Below are 20,874 nucleotides of genomic sequence, written 5' to 3' on the forward strand. Positions count from 1 at the left end.
ATTCTGCACAGCAAAGGAAACAATCAGCAAAACTAAAAGACAGCCGACAGAATGGGAGAAGATATTTGCAAATGACATATCAGATAAAGGGTTAGTATCCAAAATCGATAAAGAACTTATCAAACTCAACACCCAAAAAACAAATAATCCAGTGAAGAAATGGGCGAAAGACATGAATAGACACTTCTCCAAGGAAGACATCCAGATGGCCAACCGACACATGAAAACATGCTCAACATCACTCATCATCAGGGAAATACAAATCAAAACCACAATGAGATACCACCTGACACCTGTCAGAATGGCTAACATTAACAACTCAAGCAACAACAGATGTTGGCGAGGATGCGGAGAAAGAGGATATCTTTTGCATTGTTGGTGACAATGCAAGCTGTTGCATCCACTCTGGAAAACAGTATGGAGGTTCCTCAAAAAACTAAAAATAGAACTACCCTACGACCCAGCAATTGCACTACTAGGCATTTATCCACGGGATACAGTTGTGCTGTTTTGAAGGGACACATGCACCCCCATGTTTATAGCAGCACTATCAACAATAGCCAAAGTATGGAAAGAGCCCACATGTCCATCAATGGATGAATGGATAAAGAAGATGTGGTATATACATACAATGGAGTATTACTCGGCAATCAAAAAGAATGAAATCTTGCCATTTGCAACTACGCGGGTGGAACTGGAGGGTATTATGCGAAGTGAAATTAGTCAGTCAGAGAAAGACAAAAATCATATAACTTCACTCATATGAGGACTTTAAGACACAGAAAAGATGAACATAAGGGAAGGGAAACAAAAATAATATAAAAACAGGGAGGGGGACAAAACAGAAGAGACTCATAAATATGGAGAAGAAACTGAGGGTTGCTGGAGGGGTTGTGGGATGGGTGATGGGCTAAATATGTAAGGGGCATTAAGGAATCTACTCCTGAAATCATTGTTTCACTATATGCTAACTAATTCACTATATGCTAACTAACTGATGTAAATTTAAAAATAAATAAATAAAAAGTGGGATAATTGTATTATTGTTGCATTCTCAAAAAAAGGAGTACTTATCTTGTAGAGATGCATACCTATGTATAGTAACAGGTGAAATGTAATATAATGTCTTGGGTTTGTTTAAAAGTAATCCCAGAAGGAGTGGGTGGGTCTACAGATTGTCCATATATTGCTGATTGTTGAAGCTGGGTGATAGGTACATGGAGGTTCATCATATTATTCTCTTTTCTTTTTCTTTTTCTTTCTCTTTTATTTTGTAAAACTTCAGTCTGCAGAGAGGGTGCATAAGGGTCTCCTGTTAGTAATACAGCAAGGTGGCTCTTTTGGTGTATTGGAACATTTAGGTAGATATTCAAATCATTTTTTCCTGTAAAATGACTTTTTTTTTTTTTTATATACTGGGAACAAGACTGAGGATGCAAAGAGGTGCTGAGACTCCCCAGAGACCCTCTTCAAGAATCTTCCTGCCTGGTTCCAGAACTTTCTTCCATGGCTCCCTATGTTTCCCTTCATCTGTTTGAATATGTACCACATGTACCCAATAAAAAGTGCAAAGAGAAATGAAGGGGATTCCCTGATGAGTAAATCTCTCTCCTTGCCCCACACCCTATTTTCCAGCCCCCAGTTCTCCCCAAAGACAAATCTTCCATCCAGTTTTTTTGTGTACCTTTCCAGAGAAATTGTATACATGTAAGGAGCATATGTTGGAAAGAGAATAGGACTGGGAGGAGGTTCTGCTGAGGTATAATCTTGAGGCTGGGGTGTAACCATGAGCCTTGATGTTACTCATGGAGCTCGTTGTTTCATTAGACCCCCTTGTGTCCTTTCTCTGGGGAGGCTGAGGTGAGCACACAAAGAGCTAAAAGGCATATGCCCTGTGTGGGCCCTATAAGAATCTGTAGGACTGAGAGAGCTTCCTGAAGGATGAAGGATTGGAGGAGAAGAGAGAAGGTGTCCCAGGAGATGGGATAGAAAGAGGCAAGCGTTCAGGAGATAGAGGACTTGGGGAGGTACAGTGCGAGGGGGTGGGTGGGGCACGGCCCTGGAGGGGGATTGAGGAATCTCAGAAGAGCCACTTCAGAGAAAGTATTAGGAAGAGGCGCTGAAGCATTGGCTATGAGTGTGGACTCAGGAGCCATGCTGCCTGGGTTTGAACCCTGGCTCTGCCACTTAGCACCTGTGTGAATCTGGGGCCAGTCATTTAACCATTTCTGTGCCTCAGCTTCCTCATCTGTAAAGTGGGGATGACAACAGAATCTGGGTCATAGGCTTTTTTGTGAGGGTTTAGTGAGCTTCTACATATAACGGGTTTAGAATAGTGTCTGGCATATAATGGGTCCTGTTAATATGAAGTCTTCTCCAGAAGCAGCCCCCAAAACAAGGATTCAAGGGCAAGTAGTGCATTTGAGAGGTGGTGCCAGGAAACATGGGTAGGGGAGTGGGGCAGTGGGATAGGGAAGGAAAGGAGTCAATAAAAGACAAGCAAATTTACCATTGCAGATGAGTGGAGATTAGCCCCAATGAGGAACCCTGGAGTTGTGTAGAACAGCATAATTGTCCCATGGGGGCAGCGAGCCAGCTGGGATATTTATATGCCCATTTCTTGTAGTCACAGGTTGAGGGTGGCTTTCAGGGGGCCTTAGTTCTCTGGCATTCCCAGCTTTCTATACACAGGTGAAGCAGGACACCAGAGAAACCTTCAGGCAAAGAGCTGCTATTGGAAGTCATTGTCCCTCCCCAATGGTGGGGCCCAAAGGATGTGAGTGAGGTAAGGACAGATCCCCTACAAATATAAAGAGGCATGTTGAGTAATATTGACTCCACAGCTAAAATCACCTGGTAGCTATGAATCAGGCCAAATCAGCCTAGTTTCCAAAACTAGGGGGTGATCTGGAAATGAGAATTGGCACTACAGTCACCATGGAAGGTTGAGGGTGGCAGATCCTAAGATGTCAGTTAGATCCATGTTTAAGTGCCCAGACTGGACAAGGAATAGACTGTGGCCAAGAAAAGACACAACAGGGGCCCTGCCTGGTTTGCCAGCCTGTTTACTCTTTATAGGAAATTTTCAAGGAGCTGAGCTCTCCATGGGAGTAGTAAGGCATCTTGAAAGGACATCACATCATCATTTCTTATTTATTTATTTATTTATTTATTTATTTATTTATTTATTTATTTATTTATTTAGAGCATGCATGTGTGGGAGAGAGAGAGAGAGAGGGAGAGAGGGAGAGATTGAATCTTAAGCAGACTCTGCGCTCAGGGCAGAGCCCACCTGGGGGCTTGATGTCACAACCTGAGACTAAATCAAAAGTCTGACACTTAATTGACTGAGCCATCCAGGTGCCCCTGTCATTTCTTTTTATTTAACCTGTGATAGGAGATAAGTCACAGAGAATGGTGTGTTGCTTCCTCCCTTTAGAATTGGTTCCCTGGAAGTAAGTATTAGAAGCCTTGAATTGATGAGAAGAAATTTGGACAAGAGGGAAGACGCTGGCAGGAGTGGAGGGGCTGTCATTTTAAGCATTAGTTACCTCCTTCCTTCTATCTGGGGTGAAAACAAGTGCATTTGCCAGGCTTTTTAATGATGCAAAAAATAGATTAGCCAGGATCACCTTCACCAAATGGGGATCTACTGAAAATCTACTTGGGAGTCTAAAGAAGGGAATAAAGATCTGATGTCTTCAGGTCCAGAGCCTCTCAGGTAATGGTCCTCCCACACTAGACTGGGCCTCATGGAGAACTGGAACAGGGACCCAACTCCAGTGACCCACTTTTTTGTTCGCCTTGATTTGCCACTAGGCTATGTGGTGTTTCCACGAACAGTTTCCCATCATAGTTGACCTCCTCTGTTTTGCATGTTGTTGTCTCCTGAAATCCATTCTCTTCCAATATAGTAGTAGAGTTCCAACTGTGCACATGGTAAGCAAACTAGAGGCCACATTTCCCAGCCTGTCATATAACCAAGTTTTTGCCCACAGAATATAAGTGGAAGAGTTGGGTGAATTTCCATGACCTTACTTGTCCTCTATTTTTTTCTTTTTTTTTTTTAGGAGTATTTTTTTACTTTATTTATTTATTTGGAGAGAGAGAGAGTTCAAATGGGGGAGGGACAGAGAGACAGATGGAGAGAGAGAGAGAATCCCAAACAGACTCCTCACTGTCAGCATGGAGTCCAATGTGGGGCTCGAACTCTCGAACCACGAGATAATGACCTGAGCCAAAGTCGGACGCTTAACTGACTGAGCCACCTCGGTGTCCCCCCCCGCCCCCCATTTTTTATTTCATTCCACTTACTTGGGACTGGAAGACTTTGACCATGCAGACAAGGACAATTCTCAATGGTATGGCAGAGCTACCCGATGGAAGGAGCCTGAGATCCTGAGTGATACTGATGAGCAACAGTGCCCTGCCAGCCAAGGCCACCCTTGCCATATCAGCCCTGTCTGCTTACACTGAGGCTCTTATTTGGGAGAGATGTAAACTTCTACCTTATTTAAATCACTGCATTTTGGGCTGTCTTTATGTACAGCAGTTTAGATTAGACCTTGATAAGCACATGTCTGTGGGTGGTGCCTTTGGCTCTCACATTGATTTCTGGCTAAGTGTATTAGTTAGAAACATGTTTGGCTGCTAAAACAAAGGCTAGAACAACAGTGGCTTACATGGGCTGAGCATAAGTGATCCAGGGGAGTCATGGTAGGCCTGCAGGATTGGGGAGCAGAACTTCTTTAATTCCGTTTCTTTCTCATCATCAACATGTGACTTCCATCTTGTGGTCTAAGGTGGCTGTTTTGGCTTCTACCCATCTGTCTGCATTCCAGCCAGGAGGAAGGGGAGAAGAAAAAATGGAGGAGTACATCCTGTAAAAAAAAAAAAAATGTTTATTTATTTTTGAGAGAAAGACCAAGGAGGGGGGAAGTGCAGAGAGAGAGGGCGACAGAGGATCCAAAGCCAGCTTTGTGCTGACAGCAGAGAGCCTGATGTGGGGCTCAAACTCACAAACCATGAGATCATGACCCGAACTGAAGTTGGATGCTCAACTGACTGAGCCATCCAGTGTGCCCACACACCCCTTTCTTTAAGAGCATACTCCAGGGGTCCAGTGGAAAACTTGCAAGTTTTAATACTTAAGGAAGAAGGGATAATGGGTTCTGACACACTGCTAAGTTTATTTAACTTAACAAATGCTGAGAAAAAGTCACAAAAGAAAGACACCCTATTACTTAAAGGCAGCTATTACATATGAGCTGGGTGGATGTGTTAGTCTGCTCGGGTTACATAACAAAATACTCTAGACTGAGTGGCTTAAACAGAAATATATTTTCTCACAGTTCTGGAGACTGGAAGCCTGAGACCAGGGTGTCAGCATAGTTGGTTTCTGGCGAGGACTCTCTTCCTGGCTTACAGACAGTCATCTTCATGTGGCCTTTCTTCTGTGACACATGGGGATGGGAAGGAAGTGTCTAAGATAGAGAGAGAGAGGGGGAGAGAGAGAGAAGGAGGGGGAGGAGGAAGAGGGAAAGAGTGAGGGAGGGAGAGAGAGGGAGAGAGAGAAAGAGCACTCTGGTGTCTCTTCTTATAAAGACACTTGTCCCAGGGCACCTGGGTGGCTCAGTCGGTTAAGTGTCTGACTTCAGCTAAGGTCATGATCTCGTGGTTTGTGAGTTTGAGCCTCACATCGGGCTCTGTGCTGACAGCTCGGAGCCTGGAGCCTGCTTTGGATTCTGTGTTTCCCTCTGTCTTTGCCCTGCTCGTGCTCTGTCTCCCTCTCTCTCAAAAAATGAATAAACATTTAAAAAATTTTAAATAAAGACACTTATCCTATTGGATCAATGCTCCATATGGTCTTATAACCTTAATTCTCTTTATAGACCCTATCATCTTTAAATATAGTCATATTGGGGCTAGGGCTTCAGGATATGAATTTTGGGTGACGTGATTCAGTTCATAGCAGTGGCCTAAGGAAGGTACCCCAAATTCAGGGACTAAGTATTCAGTCAAGGTGAGGGTTCATTATGTTCTGATAACTAACAGCTCCCAAATTTCACTTGCCATAGTGGTTTGCAAAATGTGGCCATAAATCTCTCCTATTCTAGTGTGTATGCCTCTTTGCAATATGACTTTGCTATTCTTCTCATCATGAGGTAAAGTTTCCCCCACCCTTACTAGCCCTGTGATTTGCTGTCACCAGTTGAACATGGTGGAAGTGACGTTGTGTGACTTCTGAAGATAGGCCTCAAGAGACTGTACAGCTTTTGCTTTGGATCTCTTGGAATGCTTTCCTGAGACTGCTTATGCTCTGCAAGGCTAAGGATGAAAGACCATGGGAGAGAGAGAACTCTGGGTGTCCGACTGTTCTTGCTGAACTCAGCCGTCACTGCATGATGTGAGTCCAGGCAAGAGCAGCAGCAGAATCACCAGGCCAACCCACAGAATCATGAGAAAGAAGAAATCATGTTTTTAAGTGCCTAAACTTTGGGTGATATCTGTTTTTTCCAACAGCAGTGGTAATGTAATAGATTAAAACAAAGATTTGTTTTTTGCTCATATTATGTACATATCCTATGAGGGTCAGCAGAGGAGTGCTTTTGGTGTCAACTCAGGAACGTGAGCTGGTGGAGCAGCCACCATCTCGAATGTTGCCATACAGGGGGAAAAGAGCACAGTGAGGACTGCACTGGCTCATAAAGCTACCATCTAGAAATGATACATGTCACTTACATTCATATTTCATTGGCCAATGCAAGTGGATAGGGAATTTCAATCCTGCTATGTGACTGAAGGGAGACAAAGCCAGAATCTTTGTGAACATCTCCCTTAAGAGAGTTTATTTCTCTGTTAACAATATGAGTAGTAGGGCAGGGCTGGTATGACATCAACACAGTGTCAGGGACCCAGGCTTCTCTGTCTGCTTGCTCTGCCATCCTCTGGATGTTGTGCTTGAATCACCATCAGATAGATATTTTATTTTATTTTTGTTTTCTTTTAAAGTTCATTTATTTATTTTGAGAGTGGGGGAGGGGATCCCAAGCAGGCTTTGCATTGTCAGCACAGAGACTGACGCGGGGCTCAATCCCATGAACTACAGGATGATGACTTGAGCCGAGATCAAGAGTCAGGCACTCAACAGACTGAACCACCCAGCGCTCCTACCATCAGGTGTATATTTTAGCCTACGGAAAGAGGAGGATACTCCCCTTTTATTTTAGGGGCATAACTTGGAAGTTACATGTATCAGTTCTGCTCAATTCCTATTGGCCAGAACCAGGTCACCAGTTACCTAGCTGCCGGGGTAGCTGGGAAATGTAGTCTTTGGCTAAGTGACTATGTGTCCTGCTAAACATCTTACTGTAGAAGGAGGGAAAGAGAACAGATACTGGGTGCCAGGGAAGCACCAGCAGCTGTGCCACAGCAGCAGCTTTGGGACCCCCAACACCGAGGGTATCATGGTCTTCCTGCATTCAGTCAGTTTTGTCCAAGTGTGAGCCCTATTTTGCATATGTATTTAGAAGAAGTTATTTGTGTGTATGTATGTATATATGGATATATATATAATTTTAAATTCTATTTTTTTTTTAAATTTTTTTTCAAGGTTTATTTATTTTTGGGACAGAGAGAGACAGAGCATGAACGGGGGAGGGGCAGAGAGAGAGGGAGACACAGAATCGGAAACAGGCTCCAGGCTCCGAGCCATCAGCCCAGAGCCTGACGCGGGGCTCGAACTCACGGACCGCGAGATCGTGACCTGGTTGAAGTCGGACGCTTAACCGACTGCGCCACCCAGGCGCCCCTATTTATTTATTTTAAGAGAGAGTGAGCATGTGGTTGCATACGTGTGAGTGAGGGAGGGGCGGGGGGTGGGAGAGAGAAAGAGAGAGAATACCAAACAGGCTTCATGCTCAGTGCAGAGCCCTACTTGGGCTTGATCCCATGACTCAGATCATGACCTGAGCTGAAATCAAGAGTCAGACACTCAACAACTGAGCCACTCAGGTGCTCCATTTCATCCTAATTTTTTTATTTAAAATTTTTACTTATTTATTTATTATTATTATTTTTTTAATGTTTATTTTTTGAGAGAGAGATAGCCCATGTGAATGAGTAGGGGAGGGGCAGAGAGAGAGGGAGAGAGAGGATTTGAAGCAGTCTCTGTGTTAACAGCAGAGAGCCCAATACAGGGCTTGAACTCATGAACTGTGAGATCATGACCTGAGCCGAAGTCAGACGCTTAACCAACTGAGCCACGCAGGCGCCCCTCATCTTTATTTTTAATTGATCTTATTTATTCATATCCCACATTGTTTGACAAAGTATTAAAGAGACTTCTGTGGATGGGGGGGTAACATGTTAGCTTAGAGTTTCTTTCCTTCCGGCATTTCATACAACTACAGGGTGTAATTTAAAGACATATCCAAAATCCCCAAATACTTTTGTTCCTTTGGGTAACCAATCCCAGACTTATTTATTTTATGAGTGGGAATTTTTTTCTACTGGATTTCCCGTAGAAGTGTTTTACACATCTTGCAGTCTCCAAAACTAAGCATTGATTTCATTTTTACCTCCACATTTCACTCTAGAGGTTGCAAGGAAGAACAAGATTGTGATTCTTCCAATTTATCAAGACTGTCTGAGAAAATTAGCCTCCATTCCTTGGAGATTTATGTTCAAGAACACAGTGCTGTCCCAGGCTCTCAGGAAATAAAGTCCACTTGGACACCCAAGAGAAAACTGAAACTTTACTTAAATAAACAATTTTGCAATATCTTGGATGGTTTGTGGGTTTGCGTGCTTGAGACGACGCATGCAAGAGCATGTGTGTGTGCGTGTGTGTGTGTGAGGGGTGTGCAGGCTGAGAGCGGTAGGAAAAGCTTATAGTGCAGAACAACTGACTAGGATATGTGGGGATTAGGGAGATGGGCAAGGGATTCACCCTCTCAGCTCAGTCTCCAATCCCTGATTTTTTCCATGCTAAGAGCACATCCCCCTTGCCACTCCCTAGTTGTCCTTCTCTGGCAGCAAATAAAGCAGCTGCTGAGCCAGCTCTGGGTTTCGGGAAGTCAGATGACCTTTTCCCTCTGCGGGCTCTCTGCCTCTCTCTGCCTCAAGGTGGACACCATGGACCCACTGATGGCTTTCCTTTGCCTGTTGTCCCTGTACCCAGGTAGGAGCAGGGGAGGGGAATGCTGGGGTCCCTGTGCTGCCCAGGTTGAGTTCCCACTTGTAAATGGACAATCTCTCTTGCTTTCCTTTTCTCATCTTTTCTCCATTTCTGTGTTGTGTCCCACACTCACAGGCTTGGCTGCAGCCACCCCCTCCTGCCCTCAGAACGTGAATATCTCTGGTGGCACTTTCACCCTCAGCCATGGCTGGGCCCCTGGGAGTGTCCTCACCTACTCCTGTCCTGTGGGCCGCTACCCAGTCCCAGCATCGCGGTTGTGCAAGAGCAACGGACGGTGGCAGACCCTGAGATCCACCCAGCTGACAAAGGCGGTCTGCAAACGTGAGGCTCTCTGTGGGCCTTGCTTGGGGTGCCCACCAGTGGCTTCTCCAGATCTTCCATTTAGGAGTTGCTCAGGGTGGGGCTTACCCTGACTAGGTGATGTGCAGGGATGGCCGAGATGCTTTTCCATGGGGCTTTTCAACATAGTGGGAAAATGCCCATTGTCCATAGCAAGGCGTTAGAGGAAGACTTTGATGGAGATTGTGGGGTACTAAAGCCGGATTTTTTTAAACACTTGGGATGATTTTTTTTTTTTAATATTTAACAATTGACTGCATAGTCCCAATCATTCAGAATATGTGCCGGAGTCCCTTGTCGTGCCAGGTGTTATGCATTTGGTTGTCCACTTGTGGGACATCTGAGGACCTCAGGGGAGAGGCTGGGGTGACCATGCCCTCAGAGGGCTGAGAGAAGTGGTTATTTATCAATCTATTAGGTTGAACTGTGTGAAATTGCCAAAATTCAACCAATTGCCACAAGCAGCGATTTCACATACAACAACCCAATATTTTGACAACCAGTTGGCTATTCCCATGCACCCAAAATGAGCATCCCTCAGCCCAGGTGTTATCCATCCATGCCTATATTCTCATTCCCTTCTCTCCCTCCAGCTGTTCGCTGTCCAGGTCCTGTTTCCTTTGAGAATGGCATGTTCACCCCACGGCTCGGGTCTTACCCTGTGGGTGGCAACCTGAGCTTCGAGTGTGAGGACGGCTTCACACTGCGGGGCTCGCCTGTGCGCCAGTGTCGCCCCAATGGCATGTGGGATGGGGAGACCGCTGTGTGTGACAATGGTGGTGAGTGCCCTGACTGATGGCTGTATGGCGGCTGGGGTCTCCTGGGAAACTTGGAGTAAGATGTGTGCCCGGGGGGCCTCTGTGGGGACAGGCGCCTCGTGTTTCCGATGCCAAAATAATATTTCCTGAATTTTGGTAAATTGAGGTCTACAGGTCACACATCACCAGCCTGCAGGGAGCCTGGCTGAGGCAGGTGGTGCTAAGCCTCGGATCCGACATGAAGGCTTCACACACTCTGTCCAGCTTTTCCAAATACCTCAAAGCAAGACTAGTGCTGTGCTTAGTGCCTGCCCCTGCTGCCAGTTTGGGCCCAAGCCTGGCTCTGACTTGGGCAGCCTTTGGCCAGGTTATTTAACCTCTCAGTGCCCCAATTTTCACATCTAAAATGGAGATAGTAAGAGTGGCCACCAGATGAGGTTGCCATGTGGATTAAGTGAGTTGATGTTAGTAAGTGTCTAGAAGAGTCCCTGGGGTCTGGTAAGTGACACATATACTTTTGTCATGGTTATTAACGGCCCTGTCAATGGTGAGGAGGCTCTGCTTGATAGAAGTGGGGCTCCCAGGAGTCTCTGGAGCCACATTGCCTGTGGGTTTTGGGAGCTTCCTGGGTGATAGTTCTGAGCACATAATACAGAAGACACGGAGTCCACGAGATGGTAGGACCATACCGTGACCCAGTGGGCCAGCCATTGGCTCTCTATTTATATTCATGACTCTGCCAAATAGCCATTGATTCAAACATAAATAGAATCGATTTGAAAATTGAGGTGCAATCTACCTAAAGTGTACAAATCTTAAGTATTCAGCTCTGTGAGCTTTTGCACATGTACCCACCAGTATAATCACCATTCAAGGTAGAGAACACGTCCGGCAAAATAGGAGGCTCCTCCTGTCCACTGCTGACAGCAGGGTCACCATTCTGACTTCTGTCCCCATAGTTTATTTTCGTTCATTCTTACATTTCATACAAGTGGAATCACATAGAATATGTTCTTTTGGCATCTGGCTTCCTTTACTCAACATTCTGCCCGTGAGATTTATCCATTTGTTATTTTTTATTGCTGTGTAGTTTCCTTATACAAATAGATTATAATTTATTTACGCATTCTCTTGTTGATGGGCATTGGGGTTCTTTCCAGTTTGGGGCTATTATAAGTAAAGCTCTATGAGCGTCCTTATACATAACTGCTGGTGCACATATGAACTTTCTTCTCTTGAGCATGTTGTCTAAGAGTGGAATTGTCCACTCACAGATTGGCATTTGTTTAGTTTTAGTAGAGGCTCCAGCAATGTATCTGAGTGCTGGTTGCCTGACATCCTCTCTGACACTTGGAATTATCTAAGTTTTAGCCATCTTGGTGGGTGTGTAGTGATGCCTCACTGTGGTTTATGAAGTGCAAATAGTATCTGTGGTGGTGTAGGGCTTGTCAGCTAGCATCTTCCCTGGGGCTCTGGGACGGATGCAGGCTGAGTCCCTGGGTTGGGACTGGGATGCTTTAGCTGGCATCTGAGGCCACTGAGTTCTAAACATTTTGCCCTATTAAGATTTTCCACACATACCCTTGGGAAGCACAGCTGTGGTGTCTCCCAAGGAGGAGGCCAAATGACCCACAGAGCCTCCACAGGTCTGGAGAGGAGGAAGAGCCCAGAGGGAGAAAGTGGGTGAGCGGGGCCAAAAGGCTGAGGAGGGGTGCCCCTGCTCACTGCCATCTTCCTTTGTTCACTCACAGCTGGCTACTGCCCCAACCCGGGCATCTCGGTGGGCGCCGTGCGGACAGGGTCTCGTTTCGGCCTTGGAGACAAAGTCACCTACCGCTGCTCCTCAAATCTGGTGCTGACCGGGTCTGCGGAGCGGGAGTGCCAGAGTAATGGGGTCTGGAGTGGGACGGAACCCATATGCCGCCGTGAGTAGCCAGCTGCCCTGACCCTCCAGAGATTCCCTGGGCATCCTACCCCTGACTCTGAGTGACCTCAGTGGCTCTTCCCACAGAGCCCTACTCTTATGACTTTCCTGAGGATGTGGCCCCTGCCCTGGGTGCCTCCTTGTCCCACCTACTTGGAGCCACCAATCCCACCCAGAAGAGAAAAAGTGAGTGTTTGGGGTGGGGACAGTAGGGTGCTGGGCCTGGGATTGGAGGAGCAGTCTTCCCAGAAGATGCTCAGAGCTTCCAGAAAGCTCAGTGGCGGCTGAACTGACTGGAGGGGAGGCAGGGAGGCCCTATCCCTTAGCAAGAGGGCTGGTGGGAGGTGACGATGTGAATCAACCCCTTCCATGTTTCTCACAGAAAGCGTGGGCCGTAAAATCCAAATCCAGCGCTCTGGTCACCTGAACCTCTACCTGCTCCTGGATGCCTCTCAGAGTGTGGCCGAAGATGACTTTCACATCTTCAAGGAGAGCGCCAGTCTCATGGTGGACAGGGTCAGGAAATCGGAGTCTGTTTACAGAGGAGGCCTTCCTATGCCCACTGTCTCTCTCTGGTTCCTTCCCTTCCTCAGAGTCCCACTTACAGCCCACTTCCTCCAAAAAGCCCTCCTAGAGTATGGGGTGGATTCAATTTATAGGATCGCACAAATACTCCTGGGATACTTACTATGTGTCAGGCACTGTGCTGGGTGCTGGGTGCTGGGGGACATCAAAGATGAACAAGGCTGAGGTTCTACTTCCCAGGAACCCATCATCTAGAATGGTGGTCTCCACAGAAGGGTATACAAAATAATCCAGTGCGGTATGGTAGACAAGTACTGGTATCCTTGTTGAATAATTTCAATTTAAATTAAACCGATAACTTAATATTTAAGATTTTCCTTTAAAAATTCCAAATTTTTAAATATTTAAAATGTGTATAATATATTTGAATGGCATGCTTTATAAATATGAGTCACTTTTTAGAAATATATATACCTATATTTAGATATGTGCTCAAAATGTTTTTAATGATGAGATGCACGAACAGGAGAGTTTGGAAGCCACTTAGTATAGATTCTTTGCCAGCACTTTGCCTGGTAACTTTTCACAATAGTTTATGTAGATATATGTTTTCCTTCCCACCTACAGTAAACAAGGCAGTTTACCTACAGTAAACAAGGCAGTTTTTATGCTCCTTAGAGTCTCTTAAGATCTGTAGTATCTCACTAAGCTGTGGGGCAGCAAAATCTGCCAGTTAGAGAAGTGCCTCAGATTCATGTGGACAGGTGCAAATTCGACCTCCACTTTGCACCAGTGGTGTGATCTGGGGCAAGGCAATAAGCTTCAATGTCCTCATCTGTAAAATAGGGCCTTCTCACCCCCTCCCAGAATTGATGTAAGGATGCATGAGGAGTGAGTGAGCCTATCAAAGACAGTAGATGGTCCACAAATGTCAGTTTCCTGGCTCCCTGCAATCAGCAGTCTCTTAGTAAGTGACTACTTGTGGCCCTTGCCTCTGTCAGCCTTGGTCCAGGCTCTCTGCCTCCTCTGGAACCTTGGCTTGCTCTCTAACCCTCTCTTCTTTGGCCTCTCACTTGCCCTTCACAGATTTTCAGCTTTGAGATCAATGTGAGTGTCGCCATAATCACCTTTGCATCAAAGCCCAAAATCATCATGTCTGTTCTGCACGACAACTCGAGGGATGCGACTGAAGTGATCAACAGTCTGGACAATGTCAACTATAAAGGTACGGGTGTCATCAAATGAAGGCGATGAGGCAGGGGGGAGGATAAGCTGTCTGCGCCTGCAAAGAGATTCGGGACAAATTAGAGAGCGAGGCCTTTTGGTGACATTCAAGTCTCAGGGCTCTGGGGCTCAGGTTCCTCAGGTGGGGATAGCTTCCAAGTCAGGTTCGTGGTGGCCGACTCCCAGCTCCCACCAGCTCATGGCTTACTCTAATGTGCTACATGTCCAAATCCTTCACACAGGTCTTTGGCTCCTTCCTCATGCCAGAACTACATGGGCTGGCTTTCTTGGCTCACCACTGGAGTCTCCCCCATGTCATTATGAAACTACCCGGGTGGTAGAGACCAGATGGCTACAACCACCCAGGTTCCTTGGAAACTCCATCTTTGAATCTTGAGAGTATAGAGTGGCCACTGGGTTATGCAGTCTATCTAAGGGGAAAGGTTTTTAATGTTTGAACAGGCAATGATGCCAAACCTTTGGCTAGCTAAGGTCCGAGTTTATCAAGCCAGTTGATAAATGCATTTCCAATGGTTGGGAGAAGAGAGTGATTCCCTTCTCCCAGGTGGGAAGTGTTTAAGACAGTCCTTCCTCTTCACATAATCCAGACCATGAAAATGGAACTGGGACAAACACCTATGCAGCTTTAGATAGTGTCCATATCATGATGAATAACCAGATGCAACGCCTTGGAATGAGCACGGCGGCCTGGCAGGAAATCCGACATGCCATCATCCTTCTGACAGATGGTGAGTATGGTCATCTCTGCGAGTGAGTCTGGCACAGTGGAAGGAGCACCGATGTAGTGTCAGGACACCTGCATTCTGGCTCTCCCTCTGCCACTTTGGGACTAAGTTTCTTGTTTGTGTAGTAGAAATAGTGTTGATGGTGACAATGGAATGACAATGATGATGATGATAGTCATAGCTGCCCTCCTTCCCTTACACAATGTTTATGGACAGCAATTGAAGTACTTTGTGTAAAAGTGCTTTGTGATTACAAATATCAATTATTGTTACTACCTGGGAGGTTGCCTTGATTCAGCTGGTGGGGGAGGGGGTTGGCTTTGGGGCAGGAATGTCAAGGCGCACAGATAGGACAGACTGTGTAGTGGCTCTGGGCTATGCCATTTATCTCTTGATCGTGTCCATAGAACTTGGTTTTCTTGCCTGTATAATTAGGATACCTACACTACCTGAGGTTTCAGGAGAATCAAATGAGATACAGTTTATGAAGCTCCTGGCCCAGTGCCTGGAATGTAGAGAATTTCAGTAAATAACATATCTTGAAACACACGCGGGAAGTGGTAAAGGTTGAGATTCCCAGGCTGAATGCCCACTCCTCCGAGACTATGGGGAGTCCGGACATACACCCCAGATGGACAATTCTTTTCCCTCCGTTCTAGGAAAGTCTAACATGGGTGGCTCCCCCAAGCTGGCTGTTGACAATATCAAAGAGATCTTGAACATCAACCAGCAGAGGAACGACTACCTGGGTGAGCCTCTACCCCGCCCCTAGCTGTGCTGCCCCTGCAGGGGCACAAGTTGGGCAGCCAGCAGTCTGGTCCACACCTTGGCTTTGTTTCCAGTGAGACCCCAGGCTGTGACGTTCTGTGTGAAGGCAGCTTAGAGTCATACCGAACAATCTGGAGTCAAATGGCCCCGAAGTTTTAGCCTTTGAGTCTTGGTTTCATATTGGGTCGGCCGTGGCTGTGGGCAGTTTCTGCATTTGCAGAAACTAGAGGGGGAGGGTGCTAGGACCTACCTAGCACCTACCTCAGAGGCAAATAGGGGCGAATGCTCAGCTCTTACCTGGTACAGGGGAACAGTGTATGTGAGTGGCCACTGCCACCATTGTGGCCATGAACCTCTCCAGAGAGGAAAAAGGCCTGGATTCCTTGTAGGGACTGTCCCTGGCATTTCCTCTTTCAGGGGTACAGATAACTAATGCTTTGGCAGTTGTAGGTTTGAAAGGAATAATTCCTCAGGTTCAGACTAAACACAAATTGCACTGATATTTGACCAGAAAAGAATTTCAGACAGAAGTGCTCTGGATAAGTGAGGATTATCTTTTGAGACTCCAAGTTTCACTTTCCCCTTGGGTCCTCTCTTTCTTGTTCATGCCACCAACCCTACCTGCCCAGTAGGGGCAAGCGGATTCCTTTTTAAAACTCTAGCTTCGGGAAGGCAAAGCCCAAACTCTCCTCCCAAACTCCTTAGCGTCACTGGGCTAGAGCTAAATGTAGAGAATTTCAGTAAATAACATATCTTGAAACACACGCGGGAAGTGGTAAAGGTTGTTCAAAACACCTTATTGAAAAGAAGCAGGAATTGAAGGGATGTAGTCACAGAAAACACATGGACATAATTGTCCAACCCTCACAGTGACCACTTCTGGCCTGCCTGAGGATAGATTGCTTCCTGAGAAAAGCCTTATCCCCCAGTCTATCTGAGCATCTCACTCTTTGCATGCCATCCAGGATCCTCTGGGAGTCAAAAATGGCCAAAAGGGGTGCAAAGTGTCGTAGACTCTGGGTCTAAAGTTCTCTCTTGTCTAGCAAAAGAATGGGACGCAGGATTGAAAGTGAGAGATGGCTAATGTCCGGGAAAAGACCAGAGCCCTGAATAAGGTCCTTGCCCCATTTTTATTAGGATCAGAAGGCTTACAAACATGGCAATGGATGTGCACAAAGAGACAATGAATCTGTGAACATTAACTTGTGGAAGTGAGGGAAAGGGGGTCTTGAGGATATTAGTGGTTGGGGGTTTGGGTTAATACAAAACAAAATCCGGGTGCCAGACAGTCGGGAGGAGGGTTGTTTACAGCCGATGTGAGGCAGCACCTCTGTTTATCTTAGCTAGCCTAGGGAATGAGACAGGTAGGACAAATAACCTCAGGGTTGACAAGGCACCTTTTCTTTTGTTAGCCATCTCTGCTCTGGGCTGCTTTGCCTGCAGTGCAGCGGTCCATAGTCCAATTCACCAGTTTACCTAACCCGGCCCTATCCTTCTGTGAAAGCAGCTTTCTGCTATAGTACTAAATTTGGGGTGCTTTCACCCTGAATATCTAATCTTGTTCATTTCGTATTCCTATGTATTGGGCACCTTTGTGCCGTTTCTATTTCAGGCCTTTGCCTCTATTTTGGGGGCTCTGCACCCCTATTTTGTGGTACCTTCGCACCACCCTATTTCTGGCACCTTTGCACCTCCTTATTCTCAGGGTGCCTTTGCACCCCCCTATTCTTGGGGTGTCAATCTGGTTTACCCAAACTCGGGTGTGAGCACTTTGACTTTGTATTTCTTTATGCCTTGTCAACCCATTGGTGTAAGCCCAGGGGATTCCTAAGCTTATGTCCCACAGCAAAGCATGGGGGAAGACTGGAGTCTGTGGGCCACCACCCCAAGGCAGCTCTGACTGGCACCCATGCTGGCTGGGAGGGAGGGCACAGATGATTGTGTGGGTCCAAATTCTCCAGTGGGAAGAGATGGCTCCAGGCCCTTCTCTCAGAGCCTACACTTTACAGAGGAACCAGATCTGAAGTTTTGCCTCCATGCATGCTCATGAGCTCCTTATTCAGTCATATAAATGTGCTTACTGAAAGTCTCTCCTGGACACCATTCTAAGGATGCAGCTGTGAACAAAACAGACAAAAATATCTTGCTGGGGTTGTCATCCTGGAGGGGCCATGTATTAGTCTTCTAGGCCCGCTGCAACCACAAGCTTGCGTGGCTTAAAATAACAGAAACTTATTCTCTCACATTCAGAAGCCTAGAAGTCCAAAATCAAGGTTATCAGAAGGGCCCTGCTCCCTCTGGAGGCTTTAGGCAAAGACTCTATTTCCAAATAAGGTCACATTGACAGGTACTAGGGGTTAGGACTTTAATATATCTCTTTGAAGGACACAATTCTACCCACTGTAGGCATTAAACAAGACAAATAAGGAAACTATATGGCATGGTAGATAGTGACACATGTCAAGGTATAAAATGGAGCAGAGAGGGAATGGAATTGTCTGAGGCATTGCAGTTTTAGACAAGGATCCCAGGGAAGGCCTTGCTGAGATGGTGACATTTGAGCCATGGGGACAGCCTGAGAAGGAGTGAACCAGGCAGACGCATAGCTTATACAAAAGGCCTGGGGTGGGAGTGTGCTTGCAAATTTGTGGAACTTTGAGGAGGCTCTATGGAAGGGAGTGAAGGGTGAGGAGTGGTAGGAAGTGAGTTCAGATAGGTAGTAGGGGGTGAGGGTCCAGCTCATTTAGGGCTTTGTAGGACCCAGTAAATTCCAAATGATAGTTTCCTGTCTCACAGGGTAGCCCTTCAGCCACTAGATTCTGGTGATTTCCTTCTTCTCATCAGACATCTATGCCATTGGGGTGGGCAAGCTGGATGTGGACTGGAAAGAGCTGAATGAACTGGGGTCCAAGAAGGATGGTGAGCGCCATGCCTTCATTCTACAGGACACAAATGCTCTGTACCAGGTCTTTGAGCACATGCTGGGTGAGTGCGCTTTGCCCTCTTCAGAGTGGGGTGGGTGGTGAGGAGCCAGCAAGAGCTCCAGGTGGGGAACGTGCTCACAGTGCCCCTCACATACCTCTTTCCCCCTTTGCTCCCAATACCCACAGATGTCTCCAAGCTCACAGACACCATCTGTGGGGTGGGGAACATGTCAGCCAATGCCTCTGCCCAGGAGAGGACACCCTGGCATGTCACTATTAAGGTACCAGGAAGGAGGGATGGGGCTTGGATCCCAGAGGTGGAAGAAGCCATGGGCCAGAGACATAGCAGTTCCTGAAGATCACCTGTTTCCCTGCAGCCTAAGAGCCAGGAGACCTGCCGGGGGGCCCTCATCTCAGACCAATGGGTCCTGACAGCTGCTCACTGCTTCCGCCATGCTGAGAACAGCTCTCTGTGGAGGGTCAATGTGGGTAAGGCAAGGCCCACACCAGGTTCCTGAGCCCATGGCCAGGGCTGTCACCCTTTGTTCCTAGTCCCTGGCCCCTTCAGGGGCCCTGGGCCAGCCTAATCTGCCATATTATTCACAGGGGATCCTAACTCCCAGTGGGGCAAAGAGTTCAGTATTGAGAAGGCCGTGATCTCCTCGGGGTTTGATGTCTTTGCCAAAAAGAATCAGGGAATCTTGGAGTTCTATGGTGATGACATTGCCCTGTTGAAGCTGGCCCAGAAAGTGAAGATGTCCACCCATGCCAGGTGCTGGAGTCTGGGATGAGAGGGCATCCTCTGGGGGAGAGTGCTCTGGGGAGTCCCAGAGGAGGGGACATAGAGAATGCGCCTGTGTGACCCTTGTCCTTCTCCCCAGGCCCATTTGCCTTCCCTGCACAGTGGAGGCAAATCTGGCTCTGCGGAGACCTCCAGGCAGCACCTGCCGAGACCATGGTGAGTGCTGGGGCTTAGGGTGCATGAGGAGCTAGGACCAGGGCTTAGGAGTGATGACATGGGCTGTGCAACAGCCCCCAATCTGGAGCCTGGATGCTGGGTAAAGGGATCAGCACCACACCCCTTTCTCCCTGACCACAGAAAGTGAACTTCTGAACAAACTGAGTGTTCCTGCTCATTTTGTGGCCTTGAATGGGAGCAAACTGAACATTAACCTCAAGACGGGGACAGAGGTGAGGATCTCAAGTCTGGGATGCTGTGGGAGAATGGGACTCCTCTGTGGCAGCTCCTCAAAAGTCTCTCTTTGTCCCTTCCTCCTCCAGCTCTGGCCGCTTTCTCCATCTGACCCTGTGTTACCCCTCCTCCAGGCCTAGTTGAACTTCTCGGTTTCTCCTGGGACTGCTCATTCTCTCCTCTCTGTTCCACCCCTGCCACAGTGGACAAGCTGCATCCAGGTCGTCTCCCAAGACAGAACCACGTTCCCTGACTTGACGGATGTCAGAGAGGTGGTGACAGACCAGTTCCTATGCAGTGGAACCGAGAATGATGACAATCCCTGCAGGGGTGAGCCCCTCCCACCCCCACCCACGAGCCTGGATTCCTGAGGGAAAGTCCACCAATGTCCCTGTGACCAGCATGCATGCCAGGGCACTGGTGCACTGCCCTGATAACAAGGGAGCAGGGTGAGTGAGGATGACAGTTTCTTGCCCCTCCTTTCTGACAGGAGAATCTGGGGGAGCAGTTTTCCTTGAGCGGAGATACAGATTTTTTCAGGTGAGGAGAGAAGGGGGAAGGAAGCTCATGGGACTCGGGCTACAGAATCTTGACCTTGAAGGAGGCTGAGGGAGGCCTTTGGATGAGCCAGGGAGGTTGAAGCTTGGAGCTGGGGCTGTGACAGCCTCCCACCCCATTCTCTCCTTCTTCCAGGTGGGCCTGGTGAGTTGGGGTCTCTACAACCCCTGTGGCAACAGCAATAAAAACTCCCGCCAAAAGGCCCCCAGGGGCAAGATCCCACCACCACGAGATTTTCACATCAATCTCTTTCGCCTACAGCCCTGGCTGAGGCAGCACCTGGAGGGTATCTTGAACTTTTTGCCCCTCTAATTGTGGTTACTGACTCCTCTGTTGTCTTGCCAGCATCTGTCAGTCTCCCACTCTTGAACTTCTATCAGACCCCATGACCTATCTATGCTCCCAGTTCTAGGACTCCGTGCAGCACATCCAAGCTGCGGAAACCCCAGGGCCCCACCCTCTGCTGTGCTTGGCTCACTCTCCTTTCATTTTCATGTGGAATTTCCCAGTTTTGAAATTAATAAAAATTGATGATTTCCTCATCTGTCTGTGTCTCTGCCTGGGGGCTGGCCAGGGGGCAGAGGATTCCAGAATGATTCCAGGAACAACAGGGAGGCAGGTCAGAGACCCTGCTGGACAAATAGTGGGTGGACTCTGCTCCATAACAGAGTCAACAGGGAGTGAGCCAGCCTTATTTCTGGTCCCTAAGGGGGTGGT

General features: G+C 47.3%; 1 protein-coding gene across 1 annotated transcript; it reads left to right on the forward strand.

Moving 5' to 3' along the window:
- The first annotated feature begins 8,882 nt into the window (after window positions 1-8,882).
- Window positions 8,883-20,699, forward strand: C2 (complement C2). The gene is made up of 18 exons (XM_025917057.2): window positions 8,883-9,181; window positions 9,314-9,520; window positions 10,132-10,317; window positions 12,048-12,221; window positions 12,308-12,406; window positions 12,603-12,736; window positions 13,832-13,970; window positions 14,578-14,718; window positions 15,375-15,464; window positions 18,328-18,468; window positions 18,594-18,688; window positions 18,785-18,896; window positions 19,014-19,179; window positions 19,289-19,365; window positions 19,507-19,598; window positions 19,803-19,929; window positions 20,090-20,139; window positions 20,293-20,699. The coding sequence occupies exons 1-18, from the start codon at window positions 8,917-8,919 to the stop codon at window positions 20,467-20,469; spliced, it is 2,472 nt and encodes an 823-aa protein (XP_025772842.2). The 5' UTR covers window positions 8,883-8,916; the 3' UTR covers window positions 20,470-20,699.
- The last annotated feature ends 175 nt before the right edge of the window (window positions 20,700-20,874 follow it).

This window comes from Puma concolor, chromosome B2, assembly GCF_028749965.1.
Source record: "Puma concolor isolate L17-30 chromosome B2, mPumCon1.1.hap2, whole genome shotgun sequence".
NCBI lineage: Eukaryota > Metazoa > Chordata > Mammalia > Carnivora > Felidae > Puma > Puma concolor.